The sequence below is a fragment of the Alexandromys fortis genome, unplaced genomic scaffold (genome assembly GCF_014885135.2).
Source record: "Alexandromys fortis isolate MF-2015 unplaced genomic scaffold, M_Fortis_MF-2015_v1.1 scaffold_0, whole genome shotgun sequence".
Taxonomy (NCBI): domain Eukaryota; kingdom Metazoa; phylum Chordata; class Mammalia; order Rodentia; family Cricetidae; genus Alexandromys; species Alexandromys fortis.
Genome location: NW_026067949.1, coordinates 39,013,961 through 39,040,860, shown reverse-complemented (window position 1 = coordinate 39,040,860; position 26,900 = coordinate 39,013,961). Strand labels below are relative to the sequence as shown.

Genomic DNA, 26,900 nt, shown 5'->3' with positions numbered 1-26,900 from the left:
CACATGCATCACAATTCATTTGATAGATTTAAAAGGTATTGGCATTGGATATAATTGTGTTGCCAGGTGTGGTGATGCACACCTTTAATCCCAGCACTCAGGAAGCAGAGACAGGTGGATCGCTGAGTTCAGAACAGCTTTGTATGCAAGTGAATTCCAGGACATCCAGAACTACACAGAGAAACCTTGTCTTGAAAAACGTGCATGCGTGTGCATACACACAGACATATACATACACACATATTTTATGTTTACAATACATAACTGGAAAAAAACTTTAATTTTAACAAACAATAAGGTGAATGAGTTTCTCATCAGTTTTTTATTGATACTAATACGATAAAAGTGTTTTCAATAGAAAACATGAAAATTGTAGTAATAAAATCCTAGAGATTCATAGGCGCTCAGTATGGAGTTTCTTCCCTCCCCCTTTACCCAAAAATTATTGACATAATGAAGTTTTCAGAACATGTTTTCCAGAAGTATTTGGGTCAGAAAATATGGTGTAAAATCACTGCTGCTGAAGTTATACTAGAATCACTGTTTAATAATTTAATTCACTAGCCTTAGCATTTTTAGTATTGTATGAAGAATTGCTTTTAGCTGGTAAGAGTTTTTCCTGGTTATATGCCAACACTATTTTTATAATGTAATAGTTTGGGTGCTTATGGGTCCTCCTTCCCCCATTTTAGGACAGGTTTCATCATGTAGTTTGATTGGCCTGGAACTCACAAAAATCTACTTGTCTCTGATGGGACCAAAGGTATGTTTACTCTCACACTCAAGTTGTGAATCTTGATTGACAGTCTTTTGTGGGGCACCTAAATTAGCAAAGGACAGTTCTGGATGTGTCTATGAGAAAATTTACAGAAAAGATTAACTAAGAGGGAAAGATCCCCTCTGGAAATACGTGGTGCCATCCCACACACCTGGGACCTAGATGGAATAAGAGGGGGGAAGGAAGAGGGCTAGTGAGTTAGGCATGTTCTCTGCTCCCTGGCTCTATGGTATGTGTGTGTTCGGCTGTGCCGTATCCTCTCCTCCGTGTCATGATGGACTGAGACTTCTGAAACCATGAGCAAAGTCAGCCCTTCCCACACTAAGTTGTTTTCCCAAGTGTTTTGTCACACTGGGGAAAAGTCTAACAGAGACCAATATACATATAGAACACCAGCTCCCAAATTAAGTCAATCACAAGCTACTGTTAGCTTTAGCAGAAGCTAGGAATTCAGAATAATAGATACTCTGGCAATAGCATAATAATAATATTGTTAGTCAAATTTCTTGAAAATATCATTCTGCATTTACAGACTCAATATATACAAAATTGAAGTGTATGCTTTTCTTTTAAGATCATTTAGTTGGTGTTGCAGGATGAAAACAAAGTAGATTTAAACCATTCCTAATGTGTCATTCTTTATTGTAGAAGCTGAAACTATTGGGGGGAAAAAAACCAAAAAAAAAAAAAACCCAAAAAACTTTATGCATTTTTCAGAAAGTTTCCCAAGTAGAATTGGAATGAACCAATATGATTGGCAAGGATTGGATTCTTTTCACCAAAGTGTGGAGGATGGCGGATATGGGCATTCACACCTGTCCTTAGGAAGAATTCCAGAGGCACATCAAGGATGATTTTAGTCTTCCCAGCTGCAGGGGGACTCAGCCTCTTTGGGGACAGAGACTGTGGACCGAGCCAGGTTTCTTTATTGTTCTCCAGCTTACATTTTTAGCAAGCTGATTTCCATAGCTTCCAAAGGGACAATGCCAAATGCCAATTCTCAATTAAGGAATATCATAGTGTGTCCCATTTTTTCTCGACCATTTCATTGCATAGGCTTTGTACCCCTGGGAAACTCTCAGACAAGCTTCATATGGGAGGGCAACAAGAGAAACAAAAGGTAACTGCTCAACAAAAGGTGGGTTTAAGGCTCTATGCTGGAACTGGGAGTCAGACTAGGTGAAGCTCAGTGAGAATTCTCCCATCACCAAAGAAAAGGCAGGAACAGAAGTATCTGACTTCTCCATGGTAATGGGATGGGATGGTGCAGTGTGCGATCTCTAGCTTCGCAGATGTTGATGGCCAGGGGCCATCAGTTGCACTGGTGTGTATCGTGTTAGGTGTGATGTGGCGTGAACTCAGAGGCAATAGGCAGTCTTGATGTTCACTGCTGTGTTATTTGTGTAGGCTTCCCTGAGGGGGCAGTTTTGTAATTGCGGTGACTTCCTGATTGCATTGCCTATACGGTCATAGAGACTGGCATTATTATCAGGTTCCTAATTTTTCAATTTGCTTCATGATTGTAGAAACAGTGGCTTAACTTCACACCATGCCTTTGAGCATTGGTCCCAACCATCCTCCCTCCCCTCCCCTCCCTCCCTCCCTCCCTCCCTCCCTCCCTCCCTCCTTCCCTCCCTCCCTCCTTCCCTCCCTCCCTCCCTTCCCACACATCACACATGCCGGAAGCAAAGACCTGTATTTTGTTTATTGCCATCTTAAGCTCACAAGTTAAGTAAAATATTCACCTCTGTCACTTCTGCAGGATAAGTTCTGAGTCTAGCAAATTAACCTAGTAACTTGTCTCCCTGCAGTACCGGCAGGCCTCAGGCTTTAGAAGCAATTAGCATTTCCTTTGTTAGTTAACAATCACAGACCTCAGTATTTCCCCATCAAATAGGGACCTTTCCAGACCTAAATTCCAGCTTCCTACCTCCTCTCCCCCTTGCCTGTTTGCTATATAACAGCTTCTGAGGAATAATAAAGTGGACAGCTTGATAAGAAAACTAGACTTGCTGTCATTTCTCGTGTCTCTTGCCCTTCTATTCCTCCCCTCCAGGTTTATCAGGGACCCCCTCCCTCGTTCATGTCCCGTTGGATGGGATACCTCCCAAGTTTCTGTAAGCTGTTAAATGCCTGATGAGTTTTAATCTGAACTAGTGATTACAAATCCTTGTTCTTTATAACCGGTCCTAGATAAATACAGTCCCTCACTGGCCATAGAATTGGTGAAATTTTATCTGAACCTCGGACGTGTCCCAGATCAGATATCATCTCGCAAACATTAGTATATTTTTAATATAAGGAAAGTTTTTCCTCTTTCAGCATTTCATCAATGTTTCATTTCTGCCCCATATCTCTGCTGGCAGTTTTTCTTTGTATTTCCTCTTTTACACAATCTCTTATTTTTATGTACTGCCTATATAAGTTTGGCATTTTCATCATTTACGGTTTCCTATAGTAATTTTGAATTAACAAATACCTAAAGATGATTCAACATAGGACATAGTGTGGCATTTCCCCTGGGAGACAACAGGAAAATCTCAAAATCACTTATGTACAAGGCAAGTATGATCATATACACAATGATTGTTGTCGTCACAGAGTTCAAAACTAAACTCTGAGCTGCCATTCCTTAGGCAGGCAGGTAAAGTGCTCCAGCTGCTTGGTTTTGATGATGTGGAGGATCCCAGGTCCCGGTTCCCCCCTTTGTGACTTTCTGAGCTGTAAGTTTGGTGAGGTCTCTAGAAACCAGATGCATTCTTCCTGGTGGTCTCCACTCTCCTCACTCCCTGGCCGACTTCAGCATTTTGATGACGAAAGGGCAGTGGCTGTCCTGGCCAATCATTTTCAGTGTGTAACCTTTCTGAAAGTTTCACAGGACTTTCAAGAGCTTCATACTCTGAGGGGGACAGAATATTTTTCGTCTGTGTAGAGGTCTTCAGGTTTTCTTTATCAGCATAGCATGGAGAGGTGGGGGGGGGTCAAACTTCCTAGTCACCATGGCCAGCATCATTGACCAGAACGTTTAAACCCCCTGTATTAATGATACTCTCTCTGTCTTTAGTAGCTGGGAGACTCAAATATTTACTGTCAATTTTATTTATTTTCCTGGAGTTTAGAGACTGTTTATGCTTGTTGGTTCCCAAGGTTTCAAAGCAAAAATCCATTTTTTTTTATCCTGCACTTTCTGTCTGACTCTCTAGACTCCTCTCAACTGCTTCTTCAGCAAACAGTGTCTGCACGTTGAACAATTCAGCATCATATACTTACTTCTATTTGGCCACAGCTTTTGTTCAAAATACCCACAAAGTACCCCGTTGCATTTGAGGACAAAAGTGCCAAAATTGTTTCCAACATAGGAGAAAGACTATTTCAGTTGCTAGGATCAGCTGACTCCTCTTCGAGGTTTATCTAGTCGTTGCTGTTGTACTAGGTACAAGTTGCCTGGATTCTGCCCCTTTCCATTGGAGAATAGGATTAATAAACACATTTCGGCCTGTTAGGTTTGCAACACCTCTGCTGCCCTCTGGCGGATCTGGCCGGCAAGCTTGGCAGATGTCGGCCCAGAGAGCAAATAGCTCGTAAAGAACCCCATCATTTTAAAACGATCTCCAATAAAAGAAAATTACTTTATAGGTACGAGTGTTTTGTTTATATGTAGGCATCACGTGCATGCTTGGTACTGGCTGAGGTCGGAAGAGGGGGTCGAATGCCCTGGAACTAGAGCTACAGATGATTGTGAGGTGAGGTTTGGATTCTTGGAACGGAACTTTGCTCTGATAGTGCTGCAAGCGCTCTTGACCACAGAGACATCACTTAAACCCTCACACCCATTCACTCATATTGACTTGCTTTTAAAGGACATTTTGTCTTTTCAGGATATAGATCAGCTACAGTTGCAACTACGTGACTTTAGGCGACCAAGAAGTGGTATAGGATAGTCCTCAGAACATCGGTTTAATCTTGTTTTCTAATCTGGGCCATTACTTTAATTTTTCATGAGACTGAAGCAGCCGCTTTTCCTTAATAAGTCGCTCTGCTAATGCGTATACGTGTATATATTTATGCAGATTATTTTGTCTGCAATGATACTTCATAAATGATTTCCACATACTCGAAAAAAGAAGACATTATTCTTGCTATTATTTTCAGAGATAGCATATAGAGCTGGCTTGGCTGCAGCTGACGAATCTGTGTAGTGTAATCTGTTCAACACGTCTGCAATTTCCACTTCTAATCCTTCTTTTTTTTCCTTTTGTTTTTTTTCCGAGACAAACAGGTTTCCCTGTAGCCCTGGCTCTCTAGGAACTCGCTTTGTAAACCTGGGGCGACCGGCGAGAGGCGGGGCGACGGGCGGGAGGCGGGGCGACGGGCGAGAGAGGCGGGGCGACGGGCGAGAGAGGCGGGAGGACGGGCGGGAGAGGCGGGAGGATGGGCAGAGGCGGGGCGATGGGGGAGGCGGGGCGACGGGCGGGAGGCGGGGCGACGGGCGGGAGGGAGAGACGGCCCGCTGGAAGTCAAGGCGCGGGGTGGGAGGGCGGAGCGACCTGAGGAAGGCGGGTTGATAGGTTGGCCTGGTTCGGGGGCGGGATGAAGGGCGGGACTCTAACGCCAATAACGGCCAGAGTTCTAGCGGCTGCGCAGTGCGTTTTGCGCAAGCGCGGCTCTTTTGAATCCTGTTTGTTTAGGACCTACTTTGAAGTGCGGAACCTTGGGCCGGATCCGTCCTCAGTCTGACTCAGGGCGGACGACTTTTTTCTTGACCTTCCTGGAACCCTGGCCTGCTGGGGTTTCGCTCCCAGGCCTCAGTTGGGCTTTGTGGGCCGGAAACATGACCTCCTTCCATCTGGTAAGTGCTGGTCTGGGCCCTGGCTGTGAGCAGAAGCGGCGGCCTTGCGGTCGAGCAGTCCGGACGCCGGGCGGGTGGCTCGGGGTGGGTGCTGTGAGCGGCTGGTCAGGGGAGGGTGATGTGAGCGGCTGGTCCGGGTGAGTGCTGTGGGGGTGATCAGGGGTGTGTCGGATGGGTGCTGTGAGCGATTTGTCAGGAGTGGATGCTCTGGGGGTGATCAGGGGTGGGTCGGATGGGCGCTGTGAGCGACTTGTCAGGAGTGGGTTGAAAGCAGCACAGGTAATAAACCAGGTTGTGAACCCGCAGCTGGAGTAATTGGACTATTAGTTTCAATGTTTCCCACCGTAGTCTCGTCTATGCCTGCTTTTATTTCTGAAGAGACTGTTCCCGTTCCACATTTTAGCCTCTATTTCCTAGTCTTCCAAATACTCCTTACTACTGTACAAGTCCGTCTTGATGGTCTGGAAATACTTGAGTATTAATTTCTCCCTAAAGCAAAAACCAACCAAATAAAACCCTCTGAAGTTATACTTTTTGTCAGAATGCTATTATGTGTAGTTTCTAATATTAATGGGACATCTGTTATTGTTAAAGCTTTTATTTAAGACAATAACTTTTTAAAAAGGTGCCAACTTTGAATGTCTGACTTGGACCAGAACTTGCCACTGTATGTTTCTTGACACATTGATATTCATTAGTCTTTTAAATTTTATGTGATTACTATGCCCTAACCTAGCAGTTCTCTATCTTTTTAAGAAAATCTTCATCGATGATCTATTATATAGCTGTATATGTATGCTTGAACACGTATGAGAAGACACTATAGTGTGCATTCTCTAAAATCATATATAATTTACACTGTATGTGATCAGAGGAAAAAGTCATTAAAGCCACAAAACAACAAAACTTAACAGATGTTTGTTGTACATTATCAAATACCTATATAAACCTACCACTGTTTTGAGTTTACACTGATAACAATGTGTTGTCTATTTAAAGATAAGGGCAGAGAAGGTATTCATATATACTTAAGTGTTTTCAAGGGCATGCTTCTTACTTTAGGCATACTTGTTTATAACCAAAGAAACTTTTGTTTTTCCGCAGTGTGGGTTTGGGTTTGGATAGGGAGGATGAGGGAGTGCTAACAAGGTACCTAAGTACCTATTGGATAGAGACCAAGGATTCTGCTAAGCATCCTACAACAGAATGCCATTCACTCCAAATAGATGTTGGCGAATCCAGTTGTGTTGTACAATTTTTCTTTCCTGTGGACTATAGTCTCGGTGGAAAAAGGATAGGTTGAAGTTGGCAGGCTGTAGTTTCAAATGAATATTTTCTAGATTTTAACTGAGAACTGTCTCTGCTATGTTCTCTCACTGTGTTTTCTCTATTATTTATCCCTAGGTGGTCTCACATCTTCCATATATCCTTGTTTAGGCTACTTCTTTCTTTCTCTGCTCTGGGCTCTTTCAAGATGCCTCTGGCTGCTGTAACTCATATCTACAATAAAAACCTTCCCCTTAACCATACCATGTCATGCTGTCAATTATATGATGGTTTTTTTTTTTAAATCTCTCCTATCCACCTTTATTGAGACGGAGTCTCACTGTTTGGCACAGCCCAGGTTGATATCAAACTTGAAATCCTCTGGCTTTAGCCACATCAAGTTCTGGGACTGCAGATGAGCACCCCTGTGCCGGGGAATTGCTCTACTACTGTTTGCATGTCTTATTCTTTCTGTCTTATCTCAAGTTCTTGTTCCACATCTCTGTGACTTTCTTTTGGGCAGATTAAACTCCTTCACTGAGTGCACAATATTTATATATATTATATTAATATATCCAATGAAGGATATTATATGTAGTATATATTAATATATAATATTTTACTTTTGTTATATTTCATTATTTATCATTCTTCCTCTGTTTTCTGTCTTTCAGAAAATTGTTGGGTGTTTTTGCAAATGGCTTTCTATTCCATTTTTATTGTTGTTTTATGTCTTGCTATTTCATTTAGTATGTGTGCGCACTCATGTGACATGTGCATCAGGGGACAACTTCGTGAAGTCAGTTCTTTTTTCCTAACTTAACTAGGGATCAAACTCATGTCATTAAGGTTGTATTATGGGAAAGCAGCTCCTAATTAGCCATCTTGTCCTCACTAAAATCTTTATAGTATTAATGGGACAATTAACAGATACTTGATAACAGAGTAAATGAAAAAATATGTTTTTTCTTCATCTTATATTGTACTGGAATTATTTTGAAGATGAATTATATTTGATTATAGTTTAAAAAATTGATAGTTAACTTTTCTTTCAGGATCATCTAAAGAATTACCACAGAAGATTTTGCCGGCCTTCCAGGTGACATGCTTATACTTGAACTTTTAAGACAACTTATTTTCATCTTTGGAAACTGTTTTTTATATTGAAGATAGAAAAATCTGTTACCTTTGACTGATTGATTTCTATGTGCACTGATTGTTTGGTCTTTTAATTATTTTATATGAGAGAACTATTAATACAAGTCATGCAATAACTTAGTAGAAGTAAGAAAAAATGCTTATATAGAATTGTGGACAAGAAGAATTGAACATTGAATTATTAGCACTGAATGGTGCTATTATGGTAAGATGATAATGGTGATATTAGTGAAATATGCTTATTTTGATAAATAGTGAAGTATACTTATTTCAGTAAGTTTTTGGATCATAAAGAGCTTGTATTTTGTTTGAAAGTTTTTTTTTCTGTACTTACCAGTAAGATTACTTAATGGGCAAATGGGCAAAACTATTATTTATAATTGGATAATAAAGTAAGAGATTATATCATAAAAGGCTTATATATAATTTAGCTATTAATTTTAAGTGCAGTCAGCCATATAAGAAATTATATGGAATTTGTGTTTTTGATATTAATGAAAGGTTAAAGGTTTAGTGTAATTTTATTTATAATGTATTGTGTTCTGCTTGCATGTATGCCTGCAGGCTGGAAGAGGACACCAGATCTTATTACAGATAGTTGTGAGCCACTGTGTGTTTGCTGGAAATTGAACTCAGAACCTTTGAAAGAGCAGCCAGTGCTCTTAACTGCTGCGCCATCTCTCCAGCCCAGATTAGTGTACTTTTATTATTTTTTATTAACCCTCTTTAGAGTTGCATACCTAAATTATGCTCATCAAAATCCAGATGTCCTTTATTAGGTAAATATTTAAACTCTATGGTATATTCATATCATGGAATATTATTCAGCAATAATTGGAATGAACAGTTCATTATTCCAATAACTTAGATTACTCCCTAGAGAATTATACTGAGTAAAAAAAGTTGTTGAAAAATATTACAATACTATACAGTCCCATTTCTATGGATGATTATTTTTTAAATGACAGAAATTTAGAAATGAAGTGTTGGCAGAGATTTCTGTCCCGCCTGGTCCTGCAGCTGTTCAGTCCCAAAGAAACACACAAAGGTCCACATTCATTATAAACTGGTTGGCCTATTAGCTTAGGCTTCTTATTGACTCTTATAACTTACATTAGCTCATAATTTGTGTCTGTGTTAGCCACGTGGCTTGGTAACTTTTATCAGTGAGGCATTCTCATCTTGCTTCCTCTGTGTCTGGATAACAACTGCAGACTGCATCTTTCCTCTTCCCATGTTGTATGGAGCGAGATCCCTTTGTTTTGGCCTGGCTAGTTTAACCCCCGGAATAATCACACAGAAACTGTATTCATTTAAACACTGCCTGGCCCATTATCTCTAGCCTCTTATTGGCTAATCCTCACATCTTGATCTAACCCATTTCTATTAATCTGTGTTCACCATGAGGTTGTGGCTTTCCGGGAAAGATTCAGCATGTCTGACCTGGCAGCTCCATGTCGGCTTTCTGACTCTTCTTCCTATTCTGTCTACTCCTCCTTCCTAAGTACTGCCCTATCAAAAGGCCAAGGCAGTTTCTTTATCAATACAAATATAGAAGGACCTCCTATACCATTCCCAGAATTCTCTTCTTTTTGCCCTGCCTCTACTTCCTGCCTGGTTGCCCCTCCTATACTTCCTGCCTGGCTACTGGCTAATCACTGTTTTATTAAAACAATACAATATAAGTGACAGGGTACAAGACCATTGTCTCACAGCAATGGATGGATAATTGTTGTACAGGGGTTAGGAATGATAGAATGAGGTAAGGAAAGACGGAAGTCAGAGGGAAGTATATATATTTCTGAAAGAGAATACAGTGATCCTTATGGTGACTAAACCATTCAGTATCCTGTCTATGGTTGTGATAGTGAACCTATAGAGGTAATACATTGGGTAGAATAATACACTTGTGTGCGTGTGCACACAGACAGACAGACAGACAGACAGACAGACAGACACGGAAACTGAAATGATTTGTGCAAGATAGTTACTGATAACCACACTGATTAAACCAGTTAAAAGTTTTAAGTTCTTTTAATGGACAAAGAGCAGGCTCATGCCTCTGAAAAGTCTTTTGATGATCAAGCTCAGGGGTACAGTGTTTTATAGAGAAAACCACAATTACATCAGTGCTGGCTCAGGGGTCCCTGGGGGTGGGTACGGTGTGGTAATTAGTGAGGGATTTGAAGCTTAACAATATTATTCCAGATACTACATGACAGTTATTTTGATTTATATTTTTTCTTGTTTATTTTAGTTTTATTTTTTAAACTTCCATAAAGATCATTTATTTCAGTAAATATATCTGGACCAGAGTCAGGGTTATGACAGTCCCAAAAGTGATGCCAAGGTAGATGTGGATATTGGAGGTTGGGAAGGCTGAGAGGTGTCTAGGCAGACACAAAATAAAGTTGAGACAAAATCATATTACATTAGTCATGTCAAAACATAAACACATGAGTGGGACATAGAACCAGAAAAAGTAAATATGTTCTAGCTATATGGTAATATCAAATGAACACAATATTTAATTTAAGCTATTTCTATTCATTTATAAATTTCTGGTTAATTAAAAATTAATGCTGTTCAATCCAAAGTGAACTGGAAAAGTTGCAGATAAGATAATGTTACTTGAAGGTGTTGAAACTGGCGTTTATAAAGTCTTCACTAAAGAAACATTAAGTGCTGTAATGTAGTTCAATGGTAGTATAATGCTAGAAATCTTGGGCTTAGTTCCCAAAACAAAAGCAAAGTATTTCAGAATCAATTTATTTTCTTTAAAAACTGGAATTACTATTGAAATATAGCAGTGTCCAAACCATTTTCAGATACAGATATTCAACTTTGAGTAGATATATATATAGATAATAAAATAACTTCTCTTAATATTGCATACAAATAAGGTGTTTGATGGACTCAAACTACTAGGTGTTTTTCTTGTGTTAAAATAGTAGAGATATTTTTTCCTATTTAAAGTTAACATTTTATATGGGCTTTCAAGCAGACAATAACATAAGTAACAAACATCTTGCAGAAATGATATATTCACCTTTTCTTTTTTATTAGAGCGCCCAACATTCATGCAAAGCAAGGCCAGAATGTGCTGGAAGTCTTACAAGACTGTTTTGATGAACAAAGTAAGGCTTCGTTTCTAAATGGACTTTCAGAGTTGGTGTAGATGAAAATAGATATTTATCACTAATGTCTAATGTAGCAGATATGTAGCATTTAAGTATATAGAGCAATTTCTTTATAACTTTGAGTATACATAACCAATCTTTGTACATTTTGGTATATTGAGGGGAATATAGAATATTGCTGATATAGCTCCAGTAATGTGTCGTCTTTAATTTACACTAGATTCCTAAAATTTGAAATTCCATAGATCAGTTACAATGCACAAAAGAAAATATTTCCTTTGCGAAAATCTAAAATCATAAATGCTTGGAAATCCAGGACTTTGGATATAAATATCATGCATGGAAATTACTATGAAACTTTGTTTTATGTGCAAAATTACCTCCAGTCTTTGTATATAATGTGCATATGAAATGTAAGTATAATTTTGTGTTTATACTCAAGAAAAGTCTTTGGAATATGTAAATATTCCAAAGTCTGCTTAAAACACAAAATTAGATACTTAGAGATCCAAGCATTTCTATATGGGAAAAAGTGTAAGGGATAATTAAGAGTTTGAGGTACTTTTGGTAATTTACATTTGTTTATTTCAAAGTGATGAATTAGGTAGGACAAAATATGTTCTGAGGCTGAGCATGAGTAGCTGAGTGGAGAGGTTTAATGTCATCTCCCAAAAGATGGCTTGGAACATTGATTTCCAGTGCTGTAGTGTTCAGAGATGTGACTTTTGAGGTGTGATTAGATTGTAATGTTTCTGTCCTCATGAATGAATTTAAGCTATCCTTAAAAGGCCTTGGGAACTTTTGTCAACTCTGTGTCTTGCTTGCTTGGGATAAAATAAAGACTCTTGCTAGATACCAAATTTCTGTGCTTTTTCAATCATTCAGTTTCCTGTATTTATTTTGCAGATCTGGGTATGAAGCCCAGGGTGTTGTGGCTGTTAGGCAAGCACTCTGTTACTGAGCTGCACCCCTAATTCAGCTTCAGGTATTCTGACAGCACAAGAAGTGGGACAGAGGAAAACACATCTACAGACTGAAAGCACAGAATTTTCTTTTCATTAGGAATTTTGTTTGCTTTTTAGTTTCTGATATTTGTAGGAACATTTGACTACTACATTGATATTTCTGTTTCTTTAGGCTAATTGTATTCTGAAGAGTCAATTGATAGTTCATCACATGTCATATAGAGCAGTGGTTCTCAACCTTCCTAATGTTGTGACCTTTTAATATGGTTCCTCATGTTGTGGTGACCCCCAACCATAGCATTATTTTGTTGCTACTTAATAACTGTAATTTTACTGCTGTTATGAGTCATAAATGTCTGTGTTTTCCAATGGTCTATGAAAAGGCCATTTGACATGACTCACAAGTTGCAAGCCACTGATATAGAGCCATTTTAATTGTTCAGTTAGAATCTTTCTTCCATACAGGGTCTCAGTATGTAGATGAGGCTAGCTTTGAAATCACAGAGATCTGCCTGCCTCTTTCACCTGAGTGCTGAGATTTTAAAAGTTTTATTCCACTTTTTATTTTTTAAATACTTTTTAAGTCTTGTCAATGGTTTTAATTGCAGGTTCTACAGAGTCATTGCTTTCTTTCACACCTAAGGCAAAAGATACTCGCAGTCAGTCAGCAGGCAAAGAGGTAAGTCTAACAGGAGAACTGGTGGAGGTTTGGTCCGGTAATGAATGTTGAACAGTGTTCTTATTTACATTTTAGTTATCTGATTCTTTAAAGAGAATCCTATACTTCTCTTGAATATTTATTTATTTATTTATTTATTTATTTATTTATTTATTTATTTATTTATTTATTTATTTATTTCGAGACAGGGTTTCTCTGTGGTTTTGGAGCCTGCCCTGGAACTAGCTCTTGTAGACCAGGCTGGTCTCGAACTCAGAGATCCTCCTGCCTCTGCCTCCCAAGTGCTGGGATTAAAGGCGTACGCCACTACTGCCCGTCCGCTTCTCTTGAATTTTATCAAATTTGAGCTATTATAATTTTTTTTGACATTTCTAGTATTTAAAATTGGGACAAAATCCATAAAATTATAGCAAGTCTTTTAATTTCTTTTATACTAATACTTAAGAGTTTGAGGGAAATGGGTAGCTTTAAGGTTCCTGATCAGATTAACAAGTATGGTTGTTTTTGGAAGACTGATAGGACTGGTCACTGTCCACAAAAAACTGCTTCTGGTTGGTTATGTGCCTTAAAAGGTTAGGTTGATTTATTATCCAAAAGTAGAACAGTTTTAGGTAGAATTTTTTTAAGTATGTGTTTGAACCCAGGGGCACATGCCAAACACAGGGCTGGATCACTGAGCCACACTCCTAGAGGTAAAGGTTTTGAAGCTAGTGGCCCAAGAGATATTATTTGGAAGCATAATGTTAATTAGAAAGATCATAGAAGTAAATTAAAGTTCATTAAAAACTGATAAGCAGTGTTCTACCACAAGCTGACCTGGATCTTAGCTATACTACCTAGGCTGACCTTGAGTTCATGATCCTGATTGCTGTACCTGTATAGATTGCCTTTAGTTTTAAGGAATGTAGACAGCCATATTTTTCAGAATTTGGGAGACTTTTTATAATATGAGAAATTATATTGATTTTTGAAAATTAAAATCAACTTTTAAATTTCCTGGGAACTCGATCATTAAAGTCTGAAGAAATAAATTTGTACTTTGACAGTTTTGTACGTGTGTATAACAAATCGACTTTTTGTTTTGACTTAAATTTAGCTTAATGTTTGAGATGCTTGCATCCATAGTCATGAATATTGGTCTCCTCTCCTGCCTTAAAATGTTTTTATTGGACTTAACTTTTGGGGTTCCTTTTCTAGGTGGAATCAAGTATGTTATAGCAGTTCAGCAACACCCTACTGTGATAGCTAGTTAAGCATAAAATGTAAACAGATTATAGTTTTATAGCTTTCAGAGATAATGAAGACAGGTTTCACAGTATATAACCTGCTGCTAATTTTCCTCACGTTTGAGAGGAAAAAAATGTTCTTTATTGTTTGCTGACTTAGGGAGGTTTTTCCTCTCTTGCTTCTCTTTGTCTGAGAGGAGTATTTCTCCCAGGTTCAGATGGTTCTTTTTCTGGCTTTGGTATGTATGCATATATTATGTATTTATAATTACTAACTAAGTTGAGAGCCTGTCTCACTTGAGCTTATACTCATGAGACTCTTGCCTCAGTTTACTGAGTGCTGGGATCACAGATGTGTACCATTGTGTTTAGCTTTAAAAAGATTTCTGAGACAAGGGCTCATGTAGCTTAGTCTGACTTTGAACTTGCTGTGTATCCAAGGATGGCTTTGAACTCCTGACCATTCTCTGTCTCCTAGGTGTTGTGATTATAGCTGTACACTAGCTTGCCTGATTTAAATGAACATTTTGATAAATTTTTATAACTATGATCTTGATCAAGATATATACACATGTACAGCCTCATATTATCCTATGAACCATGAATGTTAAGTCTGAAGAGTAATATGCATACACATTCATTAATTAATCTATGCTCTTCTGAATTTATTATTTTCTGCATTGACTCTTAATTTAATACTTTTGAACTTTGACCTATTTGTTTTTTTAAAGATTTATTTATTTATTTTGAATGCACAGCATTCTGTCTGCATGTATGCCTGCATACCAGAGGAGAGCACCAGATTTTATCATAGATGGTTGTGAGCCACCATGTGATTGCTAGGAATTGAACTCATGAGCTCTGGAAGAGCAGCCAGTGCTCCTAACCTCTGAGCCATCTCTCTCCTCATTTGTTTTTTTTTTACTGTGTCAATAGAGTATTACACTCTAGGCTTAGAGTATGTGTGATTCAAAGCCAAGGATTTTTATTTATTTGCCTATCATTCACAACATTTAGTGTACCATTAGTGAGAGACAATCATGTTTATGTTATTTCTCCCTGGGAAAGCCTTTTGACACAGTCCATTATTGGGTTCTGGTTCCATGGACATTCCCAATTATCAAGTATAATCCCAGAAGGAAACAAAACAAATGTTTACCATAATCATGTTTTGTAAAATAGTTAAGACCAGTTACAATATCAGGTTCAACCTTACCGCTTGTTAAAGAAGAAGCATTGTAAAATCCAGTCTGTAGATGCTTGGCAATATCTAGTCCTTTCAGAGAGCCCTCTCAGTGATTAGGTATGCTGTGTTAACACTTTGTTACAGAGTGAATTCCTAAATATTGTATTGTTACATACTTCCTTTTATATTTTTTAACTTTACCTTAATGACATCATTATGCATTTTCATGAACTTGCTTTTTTTGTTACTGTAATTGTTTGTTGCTTGTGTTAACTCTGGTGTTTTAACTCTTAGAGATATTATATCATGGCCCATAGATTGTTTATTTCCTCTCTGTTCAGTAGTTCTTTAGTATACATTGCCAGCTGCTTTGTTGTCTAACCACCCCCATCTAATCAGAATTGACAACATACTAAAAGTATATCAAATGTATTTCTTTTGTGCTCAGTGCCAGGCATCACATTCACGATCAGTTCCAGTTTCTTCAGGGAGGAAAGATGCTTCTCCACAAGTTATTGCAGAACCAAGTGAAGCCACTCTTGGATCAGGTTGGTAGTAGACTCATGGCAATTAAAAAGCTGATGACAAAGGTGGTGCACACATTGTGCCAGGTGACAAGATCAAGGTCAGACTAGGTGTAATTGCTAGAGGTCAGGCTTTATTTTTCTTCCCTTTCCTCTCTTCCTTATTCTGGGATACGTGCTGATTTTTTGTTTGTTTTGTTTTTTTACATTTATTCTTGTTACAAATTAGAAAAGTAGTATTCTGTTTGTTCTGTTTGAGCTAATAAACTCAAAGATTTACAAGAAAAATGTAATTGCTTCCATCATTTTTTGGGGGGGGGGTGTGGTAACGCTTGAACTCTTCCATACCTTTATTGGTGCTCATAAATTTAAAAAATATAAACGTATGTGACATGGTTACATGGTTGCCCTTTGTGTCATATATGTTTCTAACTGATCCCTAGACTTTGGGCTTTAAAATATAAAGATATATATTTAATTTTTTTTATTATTGTTTGCACATTCATGTGTGTACTCTAATTTGCATGCCATGGCATGCATGTTGAGGGCAGAGAATTACTGTGTGGAGGTGGGTCTCCTTCCATATTCACATAGGTTCCCATGATTGAACTCAGGTTGTCAGGCTTGCTTGGTAAGTAGCTCTACTCCCTGAACCATCTTGCCAGTCCTGAAATTATTATTATTATTATTATTATTACTACTACTACTACTACTACTGTTGTTGTTGTTGTTGAGACAGGATCATACTATGTAGCTCTACAACTCACTATGGCTATCAGGCTGGTTTCTAAGTAGGAATTCAGTTTGCCTTTTCTTCCAAAGGTTTGTGCCACAATGATAGCTGAAATTATATTTTTAACCATGGAACTTAATACTTTATTTTAATTGTAGAATGTGTGACTCTTACCTGTAAGTTGCCTAGTTTCATATTTTGATTAAACAACTCTTTTTTCCTATAGTTGAACATATTCATGATAAATTTTGTTCTCTTTGTTAAAATTCTAACTAGAATGGGCTTTCTGTAATAATTTTTTGATAATCATTTATATTTCTGTCTTCCTTAACAAACATACATATATATGCCCTTCAAAAATGCTAAAGTTTGAAGGGCACTATAGCATGTGAAAGGATAACTAAGGTATGGTGGGAAATGTGTGCAGGCTAATTATCTGATGAGGACTTTTCTTCCATAACACTTCCCTTGTCCCCTAGTACAACCTAGTTCTTTGCTGCACTGCCACTGTAGGCAGAACAGAGCCACCATGGCAAGGGTTGGAGTCTCCCTCTAGTCTGTGTTCCCTCACCTTATTGAGAGAGTGTGGGTTCTGGGTTGCAGACAGCTCAGGAGCCTAGTCCAGGGACAAATGGGAAGCGAACAGGAGGCCCAAGAGGCTACACAGTGAATTGTTCCTTAAGTCGTCAGTTTACTAGGTAGGTACCCTAGTTTGGCTCAGTTTTCAGAGGCCTATTATAGTTGGTTGATTATTTCTAAGGAATTTAGTTACATTAAGAGGAAGAAATGAATGACATCTTACCACTGAACCAAAAGCCTTTTTTTGTTGTATTTAAATTCTTAAATCTTTGCATTTAAGAGCAATGAGTTAATATGAATACTAGCTAGTAATTTTTCTTTGACATTTGAAGACTGAAGGTGATTTTATATAAGCATGTATGTATATTCTCTCTATATACGTATATAGATACATGTATGCACTTGTTTTATGTATGCCTGTTATATATGTGTGTATGTTTGTCTAGCCAAATTAACTTACTTGCTTTTAGTCTGTGCATAACAGAATCTCATAATTTCTCTAACTTCTTTGTATTTAAACTTTGTGCTATTCAAAGTTTGTATCTCAAGACTTTAGGCATAAATTTTGGAGTTTCTGTGTTTGAGGATTTCAGTGTTTCCTCAGATGGTGTGAATCAAGTACATGTTTCACTTCATTAATCTGGTAAATCAGAATGTCCTAAGACATAGGTATTTTAATTATAAGCCTCTGATTCTAAGCTTAATAAACTTTGTCTTCTGAAAGCTTTTTATTTTAATTGTGGTTGATTTTTAAAAGTACGTTTAATTTAAATACTGTTTTCAGCTACTGAGAGCTGTCATCATATACTTTTCTTTTAGTTCAGGCTAATGAAGTTCATCAGAAAATTCTGACTTCTGATGTTTCTGAAAGTCCAGCGAACTCAAACAACATGTCAAGTAAAAACACAAATGGATCCCGCAGTGCCACCAAGGATCACCTTTACTTACCTGGTGGCTCCCCTGTTGTTCCTTTGTATGAAAAAATGTCTGAATCGCAGAATGTTATTTCATCTCTTAGCCAAAAGAGAGGGGCTTCCAACTTAAGAAATTCAATAGATACTAAATCTTCATATACAGACATTTCTCATAAAATCAGGAAAAGGTAATTTCTGTTTAAGTAATAATAATTCTGCTTAATTTTATCCTAATATTGCAATGTTAATTTAGCCTTTTATGTAGGTTTGAATAAATGAGTTAAGGAATAGCATGAGAAAAGAGCAAATGCTTTTTGCTTAGCTTTAGTTTTTAATTAGTAGTAAGGAAAGCATTAAAGTATACTTCAAAGAAATTTGGAGTTTAACTTTTCTATAGTCTGTGGAAAATACTTTCTTTGTGGGGCTGTTGAGATGGCTCAGCAAATTAAGGCACCTGGTGTACAGGTCTGCTAAGCAGAGTTCAATCTCTGAAAACCAAATAAAGATAGAAGAGAAATCTAACTCCACAAAGTTGTCCTCCAAAACCCATGTGCTTGCTGTGGCCTTCGCATCCTTATGTATCATGCTAAGTTATCCTCCAGCGCCCACATGCATGATTTGGCATGTGCATCCTTATACGTCATGCAAAGTTGTCCTCCAATGTCCATGTGCGTGTTTTGGCATGTGCATCCTTTTATATCATGCAATAAGACAAAGTATTCTTTGTGATAATTAGTTTTCTTTGATTTACTTAACTTTTTTAGTTATCATACAAAATAATTTCCATTAACATTTTTATTTATCATTATACATTGCTTATATTCTCCCCACCCCATTATCTTTAACTTCTTGAAAGAAACAATTTATATTTCCTGCATATTATGTACGATTGCAAGGGTCAGTATTAGGTCCTTTCTAGAATAGCAGAGTATGGATGAATTATAAACCCAGTTCCAGTTCTGGGAGCTTTCTTTTTGCCTTTAAGATACAAAAAATAGGTTATTTAAGATACTTTGTTATTTGGAGACATTTGTAATAAGTGTAATTTACTTATGGAGATTTGTTTTACTGTTTTAACCTTCCAGGTTAAACTTTGAAGGTAAAGATAGTTTGAACAAAGCAGAAGTAGAGAACAATGTATTAGAAGTATCAGAAGTACAAGAAGGGACATCAGAAACATCTCAGAAAAGAGCACAAGATTTGACCTATGAAATTCAACCACAATCTAGAAAGAGTTTTTCAACATTGTATTTAGAAACTGTCAAGAGGAAAAGTGAATCCAGGTAAAGTTATTACAAAACTGTCCTTTGGGACATTTCTTCTGTCTCTTTCTGTGAACTGTATCTGGGTGTTCTGTTATTTAATATAGAAATCTTTTTATTTTCTTTTTGTTGAATTATAAATTCTTTAATTAGAATTTTGTACAACGTGTTTTGATCATTTATTCATATGTCTCATCTTTACAACGCTTCAAACTCTTTCTAGACCCTGCCTTTCTTTCCTTCCTTACCCAAGCAGCTTTGTGGCCTCCTCCTACTTAGCACTTGTCAAGTCCATTCTGTGCTGCACATGTATTCTTACATGCGCCACCTTCCCACTGGAGCATAGTTTGCTTACTAGGGCCAGGAAACCAAGTGTCTCTCTGCCAGCAGCTATGAGTTGACAGTAGCTCCTTGGTTAGGGCCTTTGTGCCTACCTTGACTGGCTTGAGTTTGCACAGGTCTTGTGTATGCTGTCACCTGCCTGGAAGGTGTTGTTTCCTTGTAGCCATCTGCTGCCTTTGGCTCTTACATTCTTTTCACTTCCACAGAGAAAGGAATGTCATACAGATATCCCACTTAGAACAATCTATGGTCTCTGTCTCTGTCTCTCTCTCTTCTACTACAAACAACAAATAAAAAACAAAACAGAATCACCAACCAGAACAATCAATAAATGTGTGAATTGCCTAAGATGTACAAATGTGTCCTTTTATGAATATTTTAGCAAGTTTGTAATCCTTTTATAACTGAGTATATACAAAGATGATATTGCTTCCTTAACTAAATAAATTTAGGGTTAGCTGTGTGGGGAAAGAAGGCTGTAGCAGGATAACATTATTTGACCTCGTAACAACAAATTGTGTGGCATTGTCTGCTTTTAATAAGAATCATGTTTCTTTTATATAGCACTAGATTTCTTGTGCCTGTGGTACCCTAGACAACTTAGTTCTGAACTGTAATTATGATATTGATATATGTGTGAAAATAAGCATGAGATATTGGAACTTAAGATGAAATTTTATGTTATAGTTCATTTATATGAATAATATTACTTTCACTTAACATCTGTGTATTTGGTGCTATTATGAGTGGAGTTCTATCAGATATAAAAAAGATAAACCGTTCAAGATCAGTTCTCTTAAAATATTAGATATGATGGTTTATTATATTGAATATTGCTAATGTTTTAGATATGAAGAATTGGAGATATCTGTACAAATAGTTTCATCAAACATATAGATATGGCATGCACTTTCTATTGTAAGTAAATACGTTTGGGTTGTAATTATACAGTTGTGAATTTCAAGGTTTTAGTGTGTTTTTTGATTTAGGGGCATCAAAGTAAATGACGAACTTTAAATTTCTATGCTCTTAATATTATAAAATGGAGATTAAAATTAAGAGAAAATCAAGGAGAAGTGATTGCATTTCCTGTATAGAGTATTTTATTCACTAAACAAAGATGAAACTTCAGCTACTTTAACTGTTAAAATCATGTTTTGTTTCAGTTCCAGTGTTAGGCACACAGCAGCAATTTCATCTCACTCATCTCCAAAGGCCAGGACATTGTTAGAAGATGAATTTATTATTGAAGAATCGGGGAGAAGTTTTGAAAGTCAACCTTGGGTGAAAATTCCAAGAAAAGACAGACATCAGAGCCACCACTTGCCATCTCCTGAAAACATTGTAGCTGCTAAAGATAAGAAACCGGGAGAAAAACCTCATAGTGTGTCAGCTACGTCTTTGATACATGACACACAGTTTCATAAGGCTTCCCCAATAGAGAACTCTCAGCCCTCTGTTGAAAAAATCCTGGGGACTCGTTATATAGATGACTTGAAAAGTGATTATAGTTCTACAGAAAATAAAATACATTCTGAGAATGCCAAAAAAACATCTGAAAGCAAAAGGACTATAAGACAGAAGAAGCAAAGAGTATCAAAGCCTAAAGTAGTTGAAGAGCAACTTGATATGGGACAGGGTAAAAAGAAAAAGAGGAATATGTCAAATACTGACAAGTTACAACTAAATTCAAAAAGAAATATGGAAGATTGTGAAGAGGCAAGAAATAAACCTATTCCCAAGAAGCAGATATCCCCTGTTGGTAAGTGTTAATAGAAATTCAAAGTATGAGTATTCTTTCGTTATTTTATAGTTGCTTAGCTTTGGGAGATAGGCAAAGTAAAGCTGCCTACAAAGATTCAGAAGCCTTTTGGGGGTTCTTTTTGACATTCTCTCTAGGTTTAGTTCAGTGCAGAGTCACTCTCTTTTTATTTAAATAGATCCCATGACAGAAACACACATGAAGAAGTGAAAGACTATAAACAAGTTAATGAAACGCTTTCCCCTGCTAACGTATTGTGTGTGTGTGTGTGTGTGTGTGTGTATGTAGATTGACAGATACATATGTGTATAGGATGAAAGTAGAAGAGAAAATAAGTCTCTATCCAATATGGCCATAAATCTTTATATCTTCATAAATATTTTCAGTAAAGACTGGTTAATGAATATGATGTTCTGATGTGTTGCTATACTGATTGTGATTTTTCCATTGTTGTTACAAATTGCCACACAGTAGACTAAACAACACACTTAAATTTTTTTTCAGTCTTATATAATTTTTAAGTCAGAAGTTTCATAGGACGGAAAAAATTATCTTTGTTAAGCTCTGCTTCTGGTGTGTATGTAAGAGTTCTGTTCCTTACCTTTCCATCCTGTTGAGCTACCCATCATCTTTGACTGATGGTCCTTCTCTGCCATCAAAGCTAACAATGCTTGCTTTCTTCTATCTCTGATTTCTAACTTTGCCTGCTGTCATCCCAAGTTTTGTTTGATCAGAAGTTTTATGGATACATGAGCTGGTAGGGTTAATCCAAAGTAATCTCATTTCAAGGTTTATAATTTAATCATACTTAATCTTTAAATTTCTTTTTTCAAAATTAGATTACAAAACTATTGAAAGGTAAGTCAGTAATTAACTGTTTTATTTTGTATAGTGGTAAGTACAAAGGAACTATTTTGTTTTTCAAAAGATACTCAGACTAGGGAGATGGCACAAAACTCATCTTTCAAGGGGGCTGGAGAGATGGCTCAGAGGTTAAGAGCATTGCCTGCTCTTCCAAAGGTCCTGAGTTCAATTCCCGGCAACCACATGATGGCTCACAACCATCTGTAATGATGTCTGGTGCCCTCTTCTGGCCTACAGGCATAATGCAGACAGAATATTGTGTACATAATAAGTAAATAAATAAATTAAAAAAAAACCCTCATCTTTCAAGCAGAATAACTTGATTTTGATCGCCAAAACCCAAGTTAGAAAAATATAACTATTGTGGTTTTACACTTTTGTAATGCCAGGACTAGGGAGGCAGAGAAAGGGTTGATGGCCAGTAAGCATAGCCTAATGGTTGAGTTCTAGGCAGTAACTCTCTCAATAAAAGATAAAATAAAATAAAAATAAATAAATAAGAAGAGATGGCATCTAAGGTTGTCCTTTGGTTTCCATACTTAGGCACTTGAATGAAAGTACATACATGCATATTTCTCTTTTAGTTTATGACTAACAGTGTAAAGTATTTAACATTTAATTGACAGAAAATCAGAGATCTGCTTGAAAACATGGTTTTTTTTTTAAAGACATGTATGTGAAACTAGCCCATGGGATAAACGTAAGATGTTTCTGTAATTGAGTTTTATTTTTTTTAAGTCTGTTGTGAACTTTGAAAACTGATGTTTTGAATAGTTTTATAATTTTTCTTTACATTAGAAAATAAAAAGCATAGCATCCAAAAAGATATGGAAAAATCCAGGAAGAAAAGTTTTTCTGGTGGTTCCAAGGACAAACAAGAGCAAAAGATTGTCAGAAGTGGTAGAATTTCTTGTTGTCCATCTGAGTGGTGGCTGGTAAAACCAGAGGAAGGTAAGTATTTTTGTTTAGATTATCTTTGTTGAAAGGGCTCTACAGTCATTCTTTCTGGGATTATATGTGACTATTCCCATTCTATAGGAATATGTTATAAAGACAAGGTTAAAATGGTTTACCAACAGAAATATTGTCAGGAAGTATAAAGTTACACAGTGTGCTGTGGACAAACATATCCAAACTCAGAAGTCCTTGTACTTAAGAAGACTACATTCTATGAGGGAAGACACTATAGGTAAAATAATCCATGTAATGATAGATGTTTAAAAATCAGATGAAAGATAAAGATAAGAAAGAGATGTCAGGGGATGATAGAATTGAGCACTACTTTAGTATAAAATGCTATGACTGGATAGGCTTTTACAAAGAAAGATGATAAAATGATCGTTTGGAATTACAACAAACACTCAGATCTTACGGATGATGTCTTAGCAACTTTCGGTTGGTGTGACAAACTACTCTGACAAAAGCAGCTTCAGAGAGAAAGGGTTTATTTTGCCTTACAGTTCTGGAAGCTAAGGTACGGCGTCAGGAGGCTAGCTGCTTATATTGCCTCCATGCTCAGGAAACAGAGAACAGCGCCCTCTCTTTACCTGTGCCATCCAGGATCCAAGATGGCAGCTGAGGAATGGTGCCACCCACATGTGTGCGGGTTGGTCTTCTCACTTTAGTTAACACAATCCATGAAACCTCCTTGTAGGCATACCCAGAGACCCATTTACTGGGAGATTTAGATTCTATTAAATTGACCTTTATCATTACAGATGGTCAGGTGAGTAATGGGTAGAGCCAGAGACAAAATTACTAAGGAAGTTTGTGGTGAATTTAATAAATCTAGTACATCGGGGCTGGAGAGATGGCTCAGCGGTTAAGAGCACAGATTGTTTTTCCAAAGGTCCTGAGTTCAATTCCCAGCAACCACATGGTGGCTCACAACCACCTGTAATAAAAAAAAAATCTGGTGCCAACTCCTGGCCTGCAGGGACACATACAGGCAAAACATTGTATACATAATATATAAATTAAAAAAAAAAACAAATAAATCTAGTACATGTCCTATAAATACAACTGAAAAAAATATAAGATTTTTTTATGTGAAACCAAATTTAGCTTATGAAATTGGTATGTGCATTTATATGTAAATATAATGACATTGATCTTTTCATTTGAACAAACATGCTATTTGAAGTTGTCATTGCATCTTTCAGGTTCTGTTGATAGAAGCTTTTCAAGAGAAAGTAAATTGTCAATGGTTCATCACAATGGAAAAAAGCGGACTAGGAAAAGTCAGTTATCTAAGAATACTGGGAAAAAACCTTCTCCATCAAAAAGACGGAAGACAGAGAGCAGCTCAAGAGTACAGAAGTCTTTAAACACTAAGGGTTCTAGAAGAAGTGTTAGTCATGATGAAATTTCTGGTTCCCAGAGTGAGCCATTGGAAAACGAGGCAGACCCAACTCAGAAGAAAAGTCTTGATATTTCTGGGTAATTTCTGTTGTATTTACAATATAACTTTTTTTCTTTTCCCCATTGAGAATTTAGTAATTTGTCTGTTATTCAGTACTCAGAAGGGGAATAAGCATACAGGACTTGGTCAGAGTTGTTATTAAATCTAGGCTCTGCAATTTGCTGGATGACACCGAGGAATAGTACCACTCTGAACTTGTTTCCTTATTGTAAAACTGGGCACGATCGGTATGTAGTTGTACAGTAGATGCCATCGACTATTAGAGTCAGTGCCACTCATCGTCACTCTTTCTAATTCTCAGGCCAGGTTTGTACTGTTTTCTCTACTTTTATTTCTTTTTAATTGGGAGTCTTGGTAGATCAGATACCTTTGTGAACCTAGTTGTAAATCTTTTTAAGGTCTGAACATGATGAACTTATGCTTGCTGTAGCTAATTTTATATTGCTTGTACAAACATTTGTATATTGTTTCTAGAAGAAAGAACTTTTGAAAAATAATTTTAACCTTTTCTTTTCCCCCATAGACCTACAGGAGGCTCTAAGTATCAAAACAGTGTTATGACTTCACAGAATGTTCATTTAAAGTCTCATACTGGGGAATATACACGTAAATCATCAATGAAGTCTAATTCCAATGCAGAGGAGTCTAAAAATTCAATTTGGCAAGAAAGGTGTGTATATAGTGTAGTGAAAATAGAAGTTACTCACTGTACTAGTTATCCATTTCTATGTTATTTCCAAACATAATTTATTTTTGCTATTTACTCTCTGTGGGGCCAGAAATCTGGGCAAGGCTTAGCTAGCTGTTTTGGCCTTGGAGGTGTCTTTTTCTTTTCTATCCCTTTGATGACTTGACTACAACTAGAGGATCCATTTATGTCTCATGACTGTTGGTTGAAGGTTGCTTTGCTGTCTTTTGGTAGTTGGCCTTTGTTTCTTGTAATGTGGCAGCTGACTTCCTACAAAACAAATTATCTGAGAGAAGATAGTATCAAATGCCTTTTCAGTTACTTACCTTCTGGAGTTCTATACTCACGGTTATAGTTTTCTGTTCATTAGAAACAAGTCATCACAAGTCCAGACCACAATCAGGAAAAGGGAAATGGGACTTTATCTTTTGAAGATTGTCACAGAATTTGTGGATATGTTATTAAAATATCCACTAACATTAAACAAGTGAGATTAACCTGCTTGTTTTAGCTCTGAACTGTTAAAACCTTAAAAGAAAAATACAAGACTAGTAAATGAGAACAAACCTTAACCTTTGAAGGGAGTACTATGGGTTCTTTACTGCTTGAGCGGTTGTGATTAGGACTTGGAGGAGAAAAGGAACCCGGGAGTACCATAGCTTGAGTCAACTATGATGATTTTTGGGCTACATGTTTAATTTCATTTTTTGTAGATGATTTCTTTTAAAATTAAGGTATGTTTGCTGATTTCTCTTATTTGTCTGAAAGAATGTTGTTATTGGACTTTACTAAATTTATAAGTGATTCATTCATGAATTAACTTTAAATATTTGAGCTGAGCTTGGTGATAATGCCTATAATCCAAACACTCAAGAGGCTGAGACAGGAGGATTGCAAATTCTAGACCAGTTTAGGCTACAGTAAGGAGGCCCAGGGCCTGAGCTACTTAATCAGTCAATCTCTCTGTCTCTGTCTTCCTCCCTCTCTCTCTCTCTCTCTCTCTCTCTCTCTCTCTCTCTCTCTCTCTCTCTCTCATTTATATAAATTTGTATTTATCAGATTTGACTCTATGGGATCAAATCGCAGTTCTTGCTTCATGATGCATGGAAACACATTCTTGATGACCTATTGTATCACTTTTAGTTTCATAGGAAAGACACTGATGGCAGTTTTAAGACATGATCATAGTTATAAAAGCACAACTTTTATGGTTTATTTTGTTCTTAAGTGGACCTTCCAGGTTCAAGGATCATGTAATGTCTAGAAGCAATAATTCTGACATGGGTGATGAAAAGGATCAGGAGAGTTCGGGTAAGTTACTGTTTTCTACTATCTTGCTTTCTATGGCACTATGAATATACAGTAAAATATTCTGTGTTTATTTAAATTTTCAGTAATAGTAAATGTGGATGTACTCCTGAGATTACTGCTTTATAGTTGGAAATTTGTTGAAATGGTCCAGATGCATCATCCTTTAAAAAATATTTAGTTTTTTCTCTGTGGTGATAGTTTTTAACTATCGTTTCTTCTAAAACTCAAACAGTGATAGATCTCATCATTCGC

The 26,900-nt window shown here is 37.0% G+C and overlaps 1 protein-coding gene across 2 annotated transcripts in view; it reads left to right on the top strand.

Moving 5' to 3' along the window:
• The first annotated feature begins 5,427 nt into the window (after positions 1-5,427).
• Cenpc (centromere protein C) overlaps positions 5,428-26,900 on the top strand; it is a 38,421-nt gene continuing 16,948 nt past the window's right edge. Inside the window, exons 1-13 of one of the 2 annotated variants that reach the window (XM_050149833.1) lie at positions 5,428-5,627; positions 7,949-7,992; positions 8,616-8,830; positions 11,118-11,188; positions 12,765-12,835; positions 15,696-15,795; positions 17,903-18,185; positions 19,083-19,280; positions 20,768-21,363; positions 23,026-23,178; positions 24,390-24,666; positions 25,173-25,319; positions 26,566-26,648. In XM_050149833.1, coding sequence (XP_050005790.1) covers positions 8,799-8,830; positions 11,118-11,188; positions 12,765-12,835; positions 15,696-15,795; positions 17,903-18,185; positions 19,083-19,280; positions 20,768-21,363; positions 23,026-23,178; positions 24,390-24,666; positions 25,173-25,319; positions 26,566-26,648 — 2,011 coding nt within the window. In that variant the 5' untranslated portion in view covers positions 5,428-5,627; positions 7,949-7,992; positions 8,616-8,798. The remainder of the gene's footprint in view (positions 5,628-7,948; positions 7,993-8,615; positions 8,831-11,117; positions 11,189-12,764; positions 12,836-15,695; positions 15,796-17,902; positions 18,186-19,082; positions 19,281-20,767; positions 21,364-23,025; positions 23,179-24,389; positions 24,667-25,172; positions 25,320-26,565; positions 26,649-26,900) is intronic. The other variant, XM_050149832.1, reaches the window with a different exon arrangement.